This window comes from Coturnix japonica, chromosome 2 (genome assembly GCF_001577835.2).
Source record: "Coturnix japonica isolate 7356 chromosome 2, Coturnix japonica 2.1, whole genome shotgun sequence".
NCBI classification, from domain to species: Eukaryota; Metazoa; Chordata; class Aves; order Galliformes; family Phasianidae; genus Coturnix; species Coturnix japonica.
Window position 1 is genome coordinate 113334589 of NC_029517.1, and position 18203 is coordinate 113352791.

The 18203-nt window shown below is 42.0% G+C and overlaps 1 protein-coding gene across 3 annotated transcripts in view; it reads right to left on the bottom strand.

The window, feature by feature from the left end:
• RUNX1T1 (RUNX1 partner transcriptional co-repressor 1) overlaps positions 1 to 8148 on the bottom strand; it is a 107238-nt gene extending 99090 nt beyond the window's left edge. Inside the window, exon 1 of one of the 3 annotated variants that reach the window (XM_015855918.2) lies at positions 8036 to 8148. Coding sequence is in view for 1 of the 3 variants with exons in the window: in XM_015855920.2 (XP_015711406.1) it covers positions 8036 to 8063 (28 nt within the window). In the remaining 2 variants the exon portion in view is untranslated. Of the gene's footprint in view, positions 1 to 5097; positions 5121 to 8035 lie in introns of those variants that run through there. The other 2 variants (XM_015855920.2, XM_032442793.1) reach the window with 2 other exon arrangements.
• Positions 8149 to 18203: the final 10055 nt, after the last annotated feature.

An 18203-nucleotide genomic window follows, 5' to 3' on the forward strand; every position in this document is an offset into this window, starting at 1 on the left:
CATTTTCATGAAAATGGTATAAAGGACCAGTTTTCTTTTTACCATCTTAAAGGGCATCAGCAGTCCACTTGATGGCAACAATTGTTGAGTAGATGGCACGCTCAGAATACATTTTATATTTTCATTACAGTTACTGTTAAAAATGAGTTAAATCACCAGTGGCTCTTTCGTATTAGCTTTTTGTCTGCCTTAAATTAATTTCAATCTATCTCTGCCTAACCCTGATGGGTTTCATTCTGCAGTCAGCTAGATTTTAAAGAACATCTGAAAGACTTTGATATAATAAGACGTGTCCTGTGTTCTGCAACCACTGGGTCTTCTTTTTATATGTGTTTATATGTTAACGTATAAATTAATTTATGCAATTGGTGCGTACGTATGGATGACTGCATATTTTCCTTTATACTAAATAAAAATGCGTATCTATCATTCTGCACTATTGTTCCTGTATTGAATCACCCAAGCACTGTCACGAAAGCATGTTGAGAAGGCCAAAGTTGATCTATTTACATTAAAGTTGTTCTTTGCTTCCTTGTGCAATCTTCAGAATCGGAGAAGGTCTAGCAGGCACTTTGGAACTGGAGCATCAAGGCAGGGTCGAGACAGTGCCATTGGCAAACACACAAGCAACACTATTGGCAGTCCTAGTGCTCTTCTTGAGAAAGGTTAAGGTATCAAGTCATGTACATAAAATATGAAACTTAAGTGCCTTGTTATCCTGTCTGCTGCCGAGTCTGTAAACTCTGAAGTGCGACAGCAGGTAACAAGTACCATCTTCCCTTGTACATAATTCTAGGTGTAATTAAAGATACTCCTGAAACCTGCTACGTGTCAGCTTCTTAACTGATGGAGCCCTAACCCCTCTGAAGTGTTCTGCTGCCATCCATTACCATTCTGCTTCAGTGATAAGGTAACCTGAAGGCAGAAATGACATACAGTAATATATGTGCCACTCCAGACAGTTGGTTTGTGAATTTCAGTGTCTCATCATGCTCACTGAGGCAATCGCAAACCCGAAATGTCAATATGTTCAGTCAATGGAAGTAAAATAATGGGGCTCTATTGTCTTACCCTATCGATCTGCTGCTGTCAACAAGAATACATGCCCCCCTGGCTTTAAACAAATTTTAATTAGGCTTTTAGTTACTGCATCATAGCTATATATCTATCTGTGCAAACACTTGACAAAGCAAAACGGCAGTATTTCAGGCTTCTTGGATATATTTTAAAGGTAATTGCTGAATGTTTCTTTAAGAAATAATTGCTGATGAAGCCATTTGTTAGAAGAATGTGCATGCACACACTTTGAGTCACTGTAATCTGGACAGAACTGAAAAACCACCCGCTATCTGCATCCAGAGGAAAAGAAGGGGGGAACAATCCAATCGATGGGCTTCAGCACAGACGGAGGTTCCCCACACATCACTTTCTGGCAGTGGGAGGGAGGTGGGCAGTGGGCGGTGTGGCCTTTGCGCACACCCAGCACACACACATCACAGATTATCCTGAAGGGCGGGGGCTATGTAGCTCAGATGGAGTGGGAGGCATAGTGGGCTGAGGTGAAGTGACAGTGGGTTCTCCAGCTCCTTTCCCCCTCTCTTCAGGCTGGCAGTTGGCCCTGCTGCCCTCCTACTGTCCTACAACAAGCACCTTTCCAGAACGTGGCACTGACCCCTGGGACCAATACCTGACGTCACCTCCATCCGCACCAAGAAAATGTTCCCATGATCTCCTCCAGCCTAGGATCCAGTCAGAGGATGCATCCTATCACAAGCACCGAGATGCTCAACCTTGCATTGGCCAAGCAACTAGGACAAGCCACAGCTCAGCCTTGCCACAGCCAAGTGCCCCAGTGCCACACAGCAAGTATGCCTGACTACAGGTCAACATCATCCACCAGAGATGGAACAATAAAACCAGAGCAGGCCCTTCACCCAGCACTTCAGATATCAAGAAAACAAGTGCTCAGTTCATATTAACAGGATTCATCAAAACTTATTGTGAGATACTGGGAGGGAAGAAAGCAAAACCTGCAAAGCCCAGACTGCTGCTGAGGGCAGAGCCAGCCAACAGCATCCCTGCACAAAGACTGCTGGTTGCTCAATTCACTCTGTACTTTTCAAATGTTCCTCCCTAGGAACCAGCATTTATCTCTTAAGGGAATGTGTCTCCCTCACACGTCTGTAGAGAAGTAACGCGACGGCTGGGATGAGGACAATGACAGCACGCTGGAGTGAAACAAGCATTGTTCAGCACTGAACCCCTTCCCAAATCACTCGGCCAAGATAGCAGTTTTTCCACAAGAAAAGAAATAAAGGGAATTTGACACATAATACAATGTGAAAAGCAGAACCTAAGTGGGGGAAGGGCGTGTGTGTGAAAATCATGTCACTGCAATGAATGTCAGATAAAAAGGGGTCTGTCACAAATCCTCCACTAATCCAATAATGTGAAAACCTCTTGGTATCGCTGAGACATAGCGCAAGGTAATTTTTTTGTATTCTTCATAAACCACTCTATGTATTTAGCATTAGAAAGACAGCAATTTGGCAAATTTTCTTATCAGGAATTTAATTTTCCATTTAAGGTAAACTGACTTTTTACATGTCAAATTTACTGTGCGCATTCCTCAGCCAGTATTTTTACCCTACCGAAGGGCCACTTTTTGCACAACTTCCTCCAGTTGTCAGTTGTGTGACAACCATATTTAGAGGTAATCAGACAGGTCACATTACAGGAGTTAGTCAACTCATGAGAAACCCTAACCCTCACACTTAATCGTATGCTCTATGCATTTCCAAAGAAAAGTGACTTAAATTAATTCAGCCTGGAAGGTACCACAGACCTTTCTGTATGCTTATGTTCTTTCAAAATATTGTGCACTAATAGTTCTATTTGTTCTTAAGATGTAAGGGATTTTTTTTTTCTTTGAGATATACGTATATAATATGCAATGAACTAATTTAGGATCCATCAGATTCTCATCTGCCAGAGCCAAAATGCACATCCTATATCTGTGCTGGCCATCCAACCAAGCAGTTTTACTACTCCAGTCACAATTCTCTAAAAAAAAGCTACTCCAGGATCCTTTCTAATGTAAACACTTTGCTGCAAAAACACTCACGTTTAAAAATAAAGCAATGTGTGGTAATAAAATAAATACAATCAGACTACAAATGTGTAACAGAAGTGGCGTTCCATAAGCACAGCTGTCTCAAAGTCCAAGCTGCAGGCTAGAAATCTTAATTTCAACTGACTCTCTCTTAATCATGGGTTACCTTCCTATAAAGCGTAAAGTCCATCTGCCCCAGGCAGATAAGTTTTGAAGCATTAAAATAGATAAAAATCTAACATTTTCTTTCTTTCATTGAATATGTGAATTCTAGTGTGTTATAATGTGAGAATTCCAACATATGACCATTATGGCACAATATCTCATAGCTCAGCTTGTCATTACTTCACTTGTAATTCTTATGTTAATTATGTTCATAATTACTATAAACAGATGTGGTAGAAATTCATGTGACCTTTTACTGCAGAAGGCATTTCCCACTCTTTCCACTTTATTTTAGCAATACAATATTAAACCAGAGCAAAGTATTTCTGATACACTCAACATGCACGTGAAACCATGTCCCTACCCCATATATTTCAGCCAAAGGACCACCTATGTGCCAGCATATTGACATGAAAATGATGGTAACTGAGAAGTCGACCCTGAAATGTACCCCTGAAAGACTGTGCTTGAAGTGAACCCTTTCGGCTAAACTGAACTAAATCTACAACTGAAGCCTGGGACATAAATGGAGCAGTGTGTTTTTATTCAGCACCTTTGTTAATGCAGCAGTATCCTGCTTTACAACCTCAGGTACATGGCAGCCATACAGCAATTTATTTTACTCACAGCCCAACCATCACCGTCTGTACACAAAACACATTTACAATAAAATCACTATGGATTTCATTAAGAGAAAGCCTACTCGAATTTCATTTCTTTGGACCTAATCTATAATTAGTGTGGACAGACAGGTGCAAACCCTTCTCCTCTACAGATGGCTACTGGAAATGGTGCAAAATAGCTCCTTCTGTTTAAACAACACACAGATAACCTGCTCTGCTCTTATCACTTACAATTACCTCCATTATACTGAACTAATGTTTACTTTAATAAAACGTCCACTGTTCTCTAAACGATATTTGGAAACTTCCATATCAATGGCAGGGGGGGGAAAAATGAAGATGGAAGTCAGTGTCTTTCAGATGAAATTATTTTGAAGGGAAATAAAAAGCCTTTTGAAAGGCAGGATATTTTGACTTCGATCTTACATCTGCTGATCGTTTTTCTTTACCCACAAAACCACACAGTATAGTACTTCCTGATGTATTTATGCTTCCATATATTAAGCTAATCAGGTTTATAGTAAACAAGAAGAAAATAACAGCAATTTTGAAGCGGTTCTTTGGAAAGTAACATTTACTGTAGAGAAACAAAACCTTTCACATTGAAACTCCAGTTTTTAAACTAACTTTTTTTTTTAGATACTTAATGTGAAAGAAGGTGAAGAAAATGAAATCTGGAAGCCAATATTTTAAGAATTTACTCTCGGTCCTTATGCTAAATTCAGTGTCAGTTTAAACTCTTATAAATATTCTAGGTTGCTATTAAAGGCTGTATGAAAAAGAGCAGGCTGCTACTAGCTAAATAGATCCAAGGTTTTTAATTTATTCTGATTTAAAATAATTTCTTTCTGTGGTTTTCCAGCCAGACCATGAGAAATAACCTCTTCACAACACCAAGTTCACGTTTCATTTCAGCTGATGAGGCTTCTTGATCTCTGCATGACAACTTAAGTTGCTACAGAACAAAGACCAAGGTCTCCCCCTCAGCCTAACAAATCTGAAGCTCATGCAACAGCAATATACTAATATCCTTATTCAATTAGCTAAAGATTTAACAGTAATGGACTGTGGCAAGTGGATTTCAAAGATGGAAATGACAATTGCAAGCCCTTTCTCCCATCACCCCCAATGCAAATACCGCAGATGCCTATTTCACCCCAAGTGCCTGCGATGAGGGGCTTGCAGGCTGCACAGTACCTCAATGGAGCGAGCTCCGCATTCAACGCCTGTCAGCTGAAGTTCATTTCAGAGAAGTGAGAAACAGGATTTGACAGGGAAGAACGTCCTGAGCTGACTAGCCACTGGCCAGCACTCCAGGTGGAGCTGTTTTTCTCCCCTTTATTCTATAAACAATACTTCTGGCACAGAACTCCACGTGCACGCAGGCATACAGAGTGTTAAGTGTATACAGATGAGACTCCGTGTGATGTTTTACTGGTCCATTATTTAGGCAAGAAATGAGTTAACGTTAAGGTGGTCAGAAATGGTAGAAGGCAATGTTTTACTTGAAAAGATTTTGGAAACTATTTAAAAGCTCAAAGCCTTTGAAGGAAAACAACTCGTGCAGCAGTTGCCAGGAAGCAGTGACCTAACGCTGCTGTCTGCATTCCATTACAAACAGAATGGTTCTTGTCTCCTCCGGCCCGCTCCCACCGGCCCCAGAACAGCTCGCTGAGTCCCACCACCTCCCTCACACCCAGCCTGGCTTCAGCTCAGTGTCAGCAAGGTTTGGGGTGCTGGCTCTTGATGGGGACTGGGTTTTCCTTCACGCTGTTGCATGATTTGAGTTTTCCATGATGGAAAGGAAAAAAGATGCAGGAACTGAAGGTAGCAATTCTACCACCAGGTTCAGATCTGGTAAAACTAACCTTCAGAAAGTTGTCAGTTCCCAAACACAGCACTACTTCTTCACTGAAAGCTTTGACAGGGAGTCTGCAGCTCGTCTCACAACTAATGAAGCCTTTGCCAACTTTGTGTTTCCATACACTGAACCGTTAGGAACATGCCATGCTTAGATCTTTTTCCTAGTATTATTTCTATTGATGGGGAGCCCCAGAAACATGCCTCATGCTAAAGCCAGACCGAATAAACAAGACGGAAACTTTCCTAGCATTCAGCCAGGCTGAAGGAAGTTCCCTACTCGTATTGGATTTCCTAAGGAAATCAGCCCAGAATAAACGGCATGAGGTTTTCAGACTTCCCATGGAAAGGTCAAGCATCAGCTTTAACAGCCATCAGAAATCAGTTTCAGTCCTCTCACCACCCAGCTTCACTCAAACTGCTCAGAGAAAAGCAGAGCAGAAGACATGCACAACAGAACTCGAATCTAAAAGCATCTCTCACATCTTGCCTCAAACTGCGCTTAACAAAGTTACTCATTTAAACTTCCCATTGCATCCGTCAGGATGCAGAAACAGAGGAAATGTGAGGCTATGGGGGTATAATTAAATAAATTATAATCACCCTTAGCCTTAACATATTGTGTTTACAGATACAATAATTATGTTTCTAGCTACATGTCAAAAGAAAATATTTTCTGAGTCCTTCAAAAAGCATGCGACTATTGCTTGAAGGAGAAAATAAGTCAAAACAGATTAGCAGACCAAAAATGGGTAGGGAGAAAAAAAAAAAAATCCTGCTTTGGTCAGCAAGTCGGACCACCATCAGGGGATAAATCAATTTGCAGCAGCTGCGGACAGCCATTTAAGTCTGGGGCCTGAACAGATTAATTAGGGGAAGCGATGTTAAAAGTTAAAGGGGTCAGAGTTACATTAAGCATACGTATATTCGCTGGAGCAGCCCCTCGGCTGTTACATACCGAGACTCAGAAGGCATCCTTCAGTTACACGAGGGTATGCCCACAGCCAGGCGTTTGGCTCTCGCTGTACACCCACAGCCGTGCACGCAGGCTGCTTTTAGGAGGTATACCCCTCTCTTCTCCCCATTTCTATCACCCTACGCCCGTCAGCGGCATCCTGCTGAGCCGGGTAGTGCCAAACCTGGGCTGCTCCGTAAGGCAGGATCGCTACCTGGGGCTCAGAGGATCGCAGCCCGCACCGCAGGGATGAACAAGAGGGGGATGCAGCCCGCACCCTGAAGCCTCCAAAATCTGTCTCCTCCCGACTTAGAAGCTCGCAGCCGCTCTGGGACCGACGGCTGAGAGGGAGACCGGGCGGCTATTGGGACGATGGGGCCGCATGCCTTCGCCCTCCCGCACCCCAGGGAGCGACCCCTCAGCTCTGCTGCGTGCGATCCCAGAGCTGCGCCCATGAGTTACTTTCAGTTTCTCTCTAACGTTTAGGGGAGCAGAGAGCAGGGACAACACTGATTATTTCTGGGCACAGAATTTAACAGAATTCACGTGCTGGGGGTGCCCAGTGAGGCCCGCGAGTGCTTTCCTCCCCCGTGTCCGATTTTCTCCCCATCTTCCAACTTTGACACTAACAAAAGGACTCAAAGTGGCCCAAAGTGCAACGCTCGTTTGCACAGACTGGCGTGTGGTTTTCATCCCTCAGCCTCCCGTATCGTGGTGCTTCGCTAATGTATGGAACCGATCTCCCTGGTCCAGCTCGGCGAGGTGACACGATCACATCCTACTGCAGTTTGAGATACGCACTCCCTAACGCTGCCCTCTCGTTTCAGGGAGCGAGATACGAAACCTCGGTACAATGGAAGACGATGTGCACAGCCTGAAATATTTCTCGCAAAACAGCCTGAAGTGGTGTTGCCAGTGCTACATAATCCGATGATTGTAACGGAACAACAACAAAATCCCACCAGAAATATTTCAGGCACTCCACTTCACATTGGCAAGGTCTGGGATCTGGCAAGAGGGCAGGGAAAAAAGGAAGATAAAAACCAAAAACAACTAATCGAGTCCTAAATGGAGACAGAAACCCTACGCTAGGAGCTTCGGAGGGCTGCTTTCTACACAAACTGGGTGCTTCGGGTCCTGGGCTTTTGAGAGATCCGGGGCCGAGCCGGTGAGCGGGGACAGCGGTGGAGGAGCTGCATGCACCCGGGCACGGCCGCAGCCCCGGGTTAGTTCCAGCCGCGGAGCCTCAGCGAGAAGGAGAGGGGGAAAGAGAAAAGAAGGGCCCGCACCCCCGCGCCGCGGCCCCGCGCCCGTACTCACACTGCAGAGGACCGGAGATTCCCACCATTCGCCACGGGCTGCGAGCTGCAAATAAAAGTTCCCGTCCTGCTTGGGGGAGCGCCGGCAGCCCAGGCTGCTGGAGGGGCGCGGGGGTGGGAGCGGGGAGAGCAGCGCGGCGCGGCTTCCCTTCCCAGTCCAGATGATCCACGTCCACAAAAGTCAAAACGAGCTGAGGAGAAACTCCAGCTGCTCCTTTCCCCCTCCTCCTCTCTCTCTCTCTTTTTTTTTTTTTTTAAAGGAGGATCAGCTCGAGAGAGGAACCTCCCGGTTCCAAGGGAAAGGACGAGAAGCAAAAATAAAGTCTCCAAGCCGAGATAGCGAATGCCCAGCTCCTTCTCCTCGCCGCAGCCAGACGTGATGCGGAGCGCAGGGAGCGGCCGCTGTCAGTGGCGGGGGCTGCGCCTGTCCCCGTGCAGCCGACGCATCGCCGGGCCGCGCTGTGCTGTGCTGTGCCGCGTCGCTCCGCACTCCGTTCCGCCGCTCTCCGCTCCGCGCCCCGCTCCGCCCGGCTCCCCGCTAGCAGACACCTCGCGAGGCAGGCAGCATACTGCCGGCAGCCGGCCCGGCCCCGCTACCCAGGTGCAGGGGGGGAGGGCTTAAAGCAGTGGGAGGTGATAGAGGTAGGAGACATCTGTGTCGTGAGGGGGTTAGTGGGGGTCAAGTAGATGTTAACAATAGGCGAGCGCGGTCCCTCTCGGGCAGCCCGCCTGCTCTTTCTTTCCCTTGCTCGCTTTTACCGGGTGGACATCTAACTTGCTCCCTAATGATGCCTCCCCGGCTTTAAGAGTCCAGACTGCCCTGCAGTAACCCAAGACAAACACTTTCCCTGGCCATCTGGAGAGCTCCTGGCTGCTCTGCCTGTGTCTCATCACTGTGTGAAGAGACAGCAGTGCTAGAAATCAAGCCACTCTCAGATCTACTCTCTAATCCCCTTCTGTTAGCTGATTTCCAGTCAGACTGTTTGCTTTCGCATTAGATAATAGCCTTAGAGAAAACAATTATCATTTTCTTTTTCCCTTTGTATTTCGTTCTTTATAAAGTACAGTATTGTGGAAGGCCTCCCTTTCTTTTTTTTTTCTTTCTTTCTTTCTTTTTTTTTTTTCTTTTTTTTCCTTTTTTTAATGAAATGTACGTCTTTCATGGCTTGCAGAACCCAGATGCAATTTCACACTTTCCTGGAAGGGGATTCTGGATTCTTCCAAAAGCAGAAACACGATCGCGACTGCAGTGGAAATTAATTACTATCAGCTACAATTAATAGGAGTGTGTCACCATTTGCTCCACGCTTCGTTCCCTAATCATTTCAGGAGGCATCCATACATTTTCCAATTCATCAGTCATTCCCTTCCACATTTCTCAGAGAATGTCATTGTCAGTGATGCAACCTACGGTGAAGCGCTACTTCTGTTGTCATGTTGACGCTACACAAAGAAGGCACCTCCATGAAAAAATAGACATCGACTTCATAGAGTGAGGAAAAAAAATGTGTTTTTGCTTGGTTTCAGACTGGTGATTGGAGCTCTCAGAGCTGTCTGGGCATTTAGCTAAGGGCTTTTTGTTGTTGTTGGTTTTGTTTTTTAATGGCAAATGTTAACTAAAAGCGCTAGTGTGTAGCAGAACTTCTCATCAGCCGGCATTGTTTATCACTGTATGCACACACACACGTGCTATGGGCCTGCTTTTGCAAACTTGCAAGTGCCTGATTTTAGGCACTGAAATAGATGTATTGAATGGAAAGGAGCTTTCCATGTGCTCACAACAGGCGCATGCACATTTCTGGAAAGGGCATTTATGAGCATCATTTATCCGCCCCTGTGCCAGGCTTTGAAAATTTGGTTGGTTTTGAAAATACATTTAAAACATGCTTTAGGATCTGGTTAAATCTATCTCTCCTACAGATATTTAGGTACACGGGGCTTTAATGAGCAGACTGGCATAGCATACTAAGAGGTCAAGTTTACCTGGAAGTGAATTCGGCTCAATGAAGCAATTACATCAGGACATGTTTTGTTCTGCAGTGATTTCAATTTACACAACTGGTGGGAAGCCACAAGCCAGGCATTGATTTCTAATTTAAAAGCTATCTGCTTTACAGAGGTCCATTCTGAGGCCAAAATTATTGGCCCGTTTTTAAAAAGTGTTTTAAAAATAATCTAAAACCAGCAAATTTCCAGTACTTCCTTTGTCTGATGCAGACCCAGAGACTTTGGTTGAGCTTGGAAATCTGTGTGACGCGATAGTTTCATCCACATTTTGTATGGAGAGTTGAACAGCAAGTAAGGATTGTCGAAGGACACAGAGCACATTGTGCTGAAGGGTCGAGGACCAGAAGCCAAGTCTGAAAACTGAGCTTAAAACAACAACACAAAACTCACCAGAGCAGTTACCCCTGACTTGTACCTTTTATTTGAAAGATGGAGCATAATCTTATCAAAAGAGGGAGGGAGCCTCATTTACGAACCATGGGAAGCCATTAGCCATTAAACATCCACTTACAAACTGAATCAAGTTAACATCTCCCGTTTTCTCTTTCTGTAAAGAGAATAGTACAGAAATCACCTTTCAGAATGCCTGCCCTGCCTCAACAGAGCAGTAGATGCAGACCCTCACACAGTGACTATTCTCCCCCATCACATAGGGAGAATATGTTGTCATGATTCCTAAGTCATAAAAGATCGTAGCCACCAAATATTGTCATTATATTCCCTAGCTGATGAGTGAAGCCTGGCTTATTGCACACATCTTTTTCTTTATTTATTTCCTGGAGAAAGTAGGTATGTTTTAGTGCAAAAGGAAAAATAAACATGTTCTTTGAAAGAAGAATTCATGTTTCAGGAAGAAAAAAACTCAGGCTCACAGCAGACCTCACAAATACTTGGTAACTTTACACCCCGCAGATTTTTCCTGCAGACTGTAGCTGCCATGTCTGATTTGACATGTGAAGGATTTACACCGTGTATCGCTGTGTGATATGGTGTGAGAGGAAGGCTGGTGGAAGCGGAGTTGCACATGGGAGTCAGAAATATCCTGCAATGCTGTCCAAAACTGACTGTATTATGATTGTACATAGACAGATCAAATGTTCCGAGCTGAAATGTAGCTTGCTTTTTGCTGCAAATAATTATATTGCGGGCGGTCATCTGTACTGACATTCTTGGAACAGAATTTCTATGTCAGTTCATCTCAGTGCCATTTAAAAATAGATGCAGGTATATCCCTCCTAATTGTCATTGCCTTGCAGCTCCAGGTGTCAAACACTGTCACATGTCCCCATCTGGAATCTGCTCCAACAGTTCTCTGCTCAGTCTACAGGCTCAAAGTCTGTGCCTGTTTCGAGGTAATGTCTTTCCATTAAGATAACTTCCATTACCAAAGACCTCTCTGTATCCTGCAGGAAGCATGTAAGGATCTCCCTGTTGGTTTGGGCTGGGGCTGGGCTGGGCCTTGGCACTGTGACTGCCACAGTGCTCACTTCACCAGCACTTATTGTGATGGAGGCACAGTAAACATTCATATAAAACTAAACAGTTAAGCTGGATATTTAATAGCTTTAACTTATGAACTTATCCATGTTTTCCCAATTTCCCCTGTAGTTTACAAGTGGTTTTTATATGTTAGCATGGGCCATGCTTGGTTTCTATCCCCTCCTGGTTGCACACCCTTTGCAGGTGGCACACTCCAAAGGTGGCTGCTGCACAATGCATGTTGATGGTACACATATTCTGTCTGCAAAATCCATCACAGCTTGGCTGAGTGCAGGCTAAAGGCCACCTGGACCCCATGTATCAGGACAAGTTCTTAATAAAGTGATCAGAAAGTATGCTGTGGCAGGACAGATCTCCACCCTTCAGTATGCAGATCATGTCCACTAGGTGATGTACATGCTGCAAAAGCTGGCACATCACCTGCTTGTTGTCTCCCTTCTCACTATTGTTTACCCGCTGCTTTTGGTTGGGATGAAAATGTGTTAAGTTCCTTCCAAATGGAAAGAAAAAGGCTATCTACCTTCAGGATGTTACAGGCTTCACTGATGTGCGTTTTGACATCTCCTTGTCCGATGTGATAAGTTTTAGCCCTGCTTCATGTATATTTATACGGGGAATGCCTTAATTAAATTCTGTGCTAAGGGCACTTCTTGCATTCCTCTTTGCCTTCCTTTGGCATTGTCAGGACTCCAAAAAACCCTTTACTGTCACAGCATCCTGATGCGCTTTGCACATGTATATATGCGCTGTGACAGAAAAAGGAGAGCTGGGTTATTTGGGGGAAGTTCACGTAGACAAAACGTACCTATTGATGGCCATTTGCTGGAATGCCAGCTTTGTCACAGCTGTCACTCATTTTCAGCCAAATATGGCTTCATACTGAAAACACAAGTCTTTACAGAAGGAAAGATTCTATCAGTTAAATATAGCAACATCCACCAAAAAGAGAAAGGAAAAGTGTTTTGAAAACTTTCTTTTTCTAAGAAGCAAAAAGCTTGTCTTGCCCTAATCTGCTGTATATGATTTATTTATACAAATAAATATAAGTTAAATATTTATTACATTAATATTTAATAGTAAATGCATTTTTAAATAAAAAATATTTATTTTTAGTGCCTAGATTTGTTTTCTTTTGTCTTTTTTTTTTAACTGAAACCAAAAGGAGCAATCCAGGCTCAGACCTTCCTCTCCAACAAACCCCAAACCCACCAAACTGGAAAGAATAAATTTGGTTTCCACCAGTGTCAAAGAGCAGGAAATATTTTGCTGCTGGGGTTCCAGGAAGCAATAAGAGGTGCATGAAGTGCCCGCCTGGCACAGGGCTCCCAGCCTTGCTGGTGCCACTGCCCCATGCACACCCCCTGACTTCCCACCTGCTGGGCTGCCACCTGCAATAAACAGTCACCTCCTGTTAGCAGCCAGGAGTAAAACAAGCAGCCATAAAGCTGTTTACCTAAACACCAGAGAAGTTCCCCAAAGCAGAGCTGCAGGCAGGGCTGCTTGCAGAGAGGGGCAGAGAGGGGAGCTCCAATGGCCAACGTGGCCTAAAGTAGTGGACCCATGATGTATGAAATCACTCAGGTTTTCCCCTTTATGTGTATGCAGTCCCTTGCTGTAAATAGTCCAGTGACGTTTGGTGTGTGAAAGGGGAGCAACATGGCTCTCTTATCTTTTCCATTGACATGTTGACAGTGCCTTATTCCACTTACACATGAGCTTAGTTGGGAATGTAGCTGTGTTTCCCTGCTGGCTGCAGCTGACCTTACACTGAAAGTGCTGGGGATGGGACCTGGCTTGCACAGGTCTCATGATATGAGGTGAAGTCCTCTTTTGGCACAGCAGATCTCTATGTCTCTGGCTGCAAATAAAACCAAAGTGGTCAAGCCGGGAACTCTATTAATACTGTGGCCTTTGCATGATGTAACTGAAACCGTTCCCCCACAACTGCTGTTGATATTTGCGTCAAACCAAATTAAACAAATACGTGTTTTAAAACCTACATCAGAGAAACAAAACAATCAGGCTGTCCTGGAAAGCAATTTTTATTATAGTGATTGCTTCAAAATCCATATGTCTCTTTAACCTGGAAAACTCCTTCACAGAAACAAACACTCTAGGAGTAGCTTAGAGACTTTGGCATTCTAGTTTGCTTTACATTATGTTTGCATTAAGTACGCAGGTATGTATCTTGACTAGTTGTATGCCTATAATGAAGTTTAGACTTTGCCTTGCTGTTGTATTGTCCTTATGTGATTACTTTATAACTCACAAGGTAATAGTTTGAAAATCAAGATTTAACCAGGGTGCAGCATGCCACTTAGGCACATTTATTAACATAAAATAGAAATTTTATTAAAATAAAGTAATGAGTATCATGACAACACAAAAATCGTGCTTCAGATTTTCAGGCTGCTGTGGAAAAAAAACTCAACTAGATAATTGAGTCTGGTAGTGCTTCTCTTGTTGGTCTCTATTTAAAGCCTGGTTTATTTTTAGAAAGAAACCAATGAAATCTAGTTTGCTCAGGAATAGTTATTCGCAGATCAATAGCAACTTAAAATGTTGTCTCATATGCACGTCATTATAGGGAAGATGCTTTGATACATCAGTCACCTATTACTTCTGCTCTCAGACAAATAGGAAAAGTAGCAGTACTGAAAAAAATAATGCCTTGCAGGAGACAGAAGATCTTTCTTTTCAAAAAAACTTTCAACAATTGAAGTTGAGAGTATGTTGGAAGTAAATAAAGCATAACATACAAATTTGTGGGTAAGGGAATGCCCAGTTTGAAATATGCTGTTTATTGGACAAAAAGGAAGAGCATAAGACTTTCAACACTACACATGACAATACAACAAGTTACCTTTGAAAAGGAGAGTAACAAAAATATGGTTGTGAATGAAGCAGCCTATGGAAGCCAATGTTGTATGGTTACAAAAATGAAGAGCTAAATTCAGCCACCTTTAGTTGAACAGGGTAGCAACCAGTTCTGGTGCTCTCCATCAGTTCATTGGAACATTCCTTGAAGTAAGGTGCTGCTGCATGTGTCAAAATCTCATACGAAGTGCCATAATAATTTATTGCCCGTCTCCAGGAACAACCTGATTCTGTCTCCCTGAAATGACTGACATGTTTGGCCACTTATTTCTTAGGAAAGGATCAGAACTAGAACTTTCACATACCTTACTGCTAAAATTACTTTCCTTTTCAAATAGCATATTTTTAGCTGAAATATCTTTCTTGCTTACACAGTTATTCACTTTTTAACCATGGACAGAAAGTAAATATAATAATACATTTGGTAGTTACATCCTATATCCCAGAAACAATCTAAGTCAAATTTAGAAGGCCTTTTAAAAAATATATGAGAAACAATCTTTAGTCTACATGACAAAAATATGTAATTTATTTTTTTTATTGTTTCATCTGAATATGATAATTTCTTAATATTGAATAGCTCACCATGAGAATACAAATATCTTTGTGGTTGCTTACAGAAGTATGATCATTCGTCTGCTACTGAATATTCTTCCAAACTTTGAGTTAACCAGCCCTAAGCAGCAGAGTTAGCTTGCTGCTGGGGTTGATGTTGGGGTTTCCCCATTGCTGGACCAAGATAACTTGCTCTCCTTGCTGCTCTCATGAGCATCTGTCCAGTTTTCTGAGCAATGAAGGCTGGGAGTGATGTGTTGGAGGCTGTCCCACATCACAAAAGCTATCAATTAGGCCTCAATGGCATAGCATATCTCCTGGAGTATCAAGCTCAAACATACATGTATATACTTGCTTTTCTACATTCTATTGATTTGTGAAATGAGTATGAAGCAGGGTAGCCCTACATCTTAAAAAAAAAAAAAATAGGAAGGAAACAAAGGAAACGAAAGAAGGAAAAGGAAGGGAGGAAGGGAGGAAGGGAGGAAGGGAGGAGAAATGCCAAAGAAATGACTAGTTTATTTTTCTCCCACATACCCCTCCGTAGCTATTCTTTCCCAAAGTCTCCTAAGTAATGGATGACACATGTATGAGAATACTCTGAATTCTTTGTTTCAGAATATTACAAGACTCATTATTCTTCTCCATGATTTTGGGGCTACTTGCTTTGAACTAATATACAATATTCTGTGTTACTGTGCTGCATTTGGTTAAGTATCAGTGTCTTTAATGTATCTTTTGTCATAACTTCATTTCTAGTGTGTGAATTACAATTCTTAAAAACGAGATATAGGAAATTTGAATAGAGTTGTTAATTATAGATGACTAATCTCAGATTTCACAGATCTCTTCGCCTTCTGAAGAAATGGATACTCAGGAGAGTCAGCCACTGAGAAATGAGTGAACTAGTGGAATTATATTACTACAAGTACATTGAGCAATTGTGCATAAGCCACATACAATTAATTTTACATGTCTGATTTCTGCAGTGATACAAATGTGTCAAAAAGACACTAGTTTGCATTTTGGCCTCAGTGACCACTGCTACAGACAAAGTGATTTCCTTAAGTTTCCTTATGAACTTAATGTGAGTCTATTTTCCAATAGGGTGATATGTCACTATTTCAGATGCATGTATGATGTCTACAGTCTAAACATTACTTTGTTTATAATGTGGATATAATGAGGCTGTCACTAAACATTACCAAGACCAGGAATATGCTGCATCATTCTTTTGTGTGCCCCAAGCGTTTCCTAACATTCCCCATCTATTGGATCATTCTTGGTTTTGGCATCTGAAAGCTATCTGGAACAATATGCTACAGGTTTCCAATCATGTCCATGTAATTAGAATAGCACCATACCAAGACCATAGCTACTGGCATCTGCTGAAACAGCTGTAGACTTGGAAACATCATAAAATGCCAGAACTGAGGAGGTAGTCAATAGAGTCTTTAAACCCTCAAAAACACACTCTTGTTCTTTATCCCATTTCATTTAGTGTCTGTTCTAAGCAGTTTATGAAAGACATTGGCCTTTTTTATGAGATACTAAGTATGATTTTGCTTCAGATTTTATCATGCTGATGAACTGTGCAAGGTCTGATGCATTTTATGTGGCATTACTTCAAATATAGCCTTATTTTTTTTTTTCCTGTCTCAATTTTTCTTTGCCAATCACATACCCTGACTTCTGTCCAGAAGCTTCAATCACCCTCTGAACTTGTGTTAATCCTAACTTTACATTATTTAACTCTCAATGAATTACAGTTATGGTTTCCCTCTAAGACTTATACCAACTCCTATGAACCCTTTCTGAAGGGTGCCATCATTTCAGCATAGTCATTGGTGAAGTGGATCTTGTACAAGTGTTTACCTACATCTTGCAAGGATACTGGCTTATCATTTGATTCTTAATAGTATCTTCTTGCTGACAAGAATTGACTAAATAAAGAAAGAGGTATTAAGTCTACTTCTGTGATATTTTCACAATTGATGCCAAAGAAGCAAACCAAAATATCAGTTACATTTACCTACAAATGTTTCTTTTCACTTGTGGGAAGTACTACTTTAGGCAATACTTGGCAAAAATGAAACATATTCAGTTGAGTTGGACCACTTTTTCCTGAACTTAACAGATTTATAGAAAGTTGTCTTATTTGCTCTGTGTGCTGTACAAAACCTACTTGAAAGATTTGCTTGTTAGTGACAGTATTAGGGGAATCGAATATCACCAGAAAATGTTCTTTGCCTTAATGGCCAAAGCTCAAGTTGATTCAGTGTATGACGCATCTACATCCAACTGAGCTTTTGACCACTACTCAGGGATTGTTTATTGTGACGCTAGTTTTGGTTCTCTTGTTGTTGTTGTAACAAACTAACTAATAAGTAAATGAATAAGATTTAAACCAACTAACCAACTAAACAAACAAACGCACACACCAAAAAAAAGCCAAATAAGCATTTATTTTTCCATCAGTCTCAATGGAGACCTCAGGAATCCCTTTAATATTGCTTAATTTCTCTTATGCTACACTGTAAAAAATTTCAATTTTTTCTAGCCTGAGTCTCTGACACTAAAAGAAAGTGGAAATTTCAGGCACATCCTTGGTGACATCTGAACAAGTAAAATAGAACTGGGATTGCCAATACTGAGTTCTTCCTACTTCAGCTGCGTGCCTGTCAATTTCTTCTCACTGGTAACTGCAATATCCATTCTGCAATAAAGGTAAAGGCCAGATGAAAACAAGAAATTGCCTGTAAGAGTGCATTCCTGCACGCCTTTCTGCATTTGCGTGGAGAAAAAATCACCCCAGTGCCTTTGCTTAGCAGACATGTTGGGTCTGACTCACTTACTGAGCAAGCTTTCTTTCTCTTCTTTCTTTTTCCTTCTTTCTTTCTTTCTTTCTTCCTTTCTTTCTTTCTTTCTTTCTTTCTTTCTTTCTTTCTTTCTTTCTTTCTTTCTTTCTTTCTTTCTTTCTTTCTTTCTTTCTTTCTTTCTTCCTTCTTCTCTTCTTCTTTTCTTTTTTTTCTTTTTTTTCTTTCTCTTTCTTTATTATTTTTTTTTTCCTTTATTTCTTTCTCTTCCTTTTCTTCTTTCTTGCTTTCTTTTTAATTTTCATTTTCTTTACATTTTTTTCGTCTCTTTATTTTTTTTCTTGCTTTTCTTTTTTTTCCTTCTTGTCCTTTCTTTCTTGTCTTTTCTTTCTACGAAGTCACATAGGAGTGCGC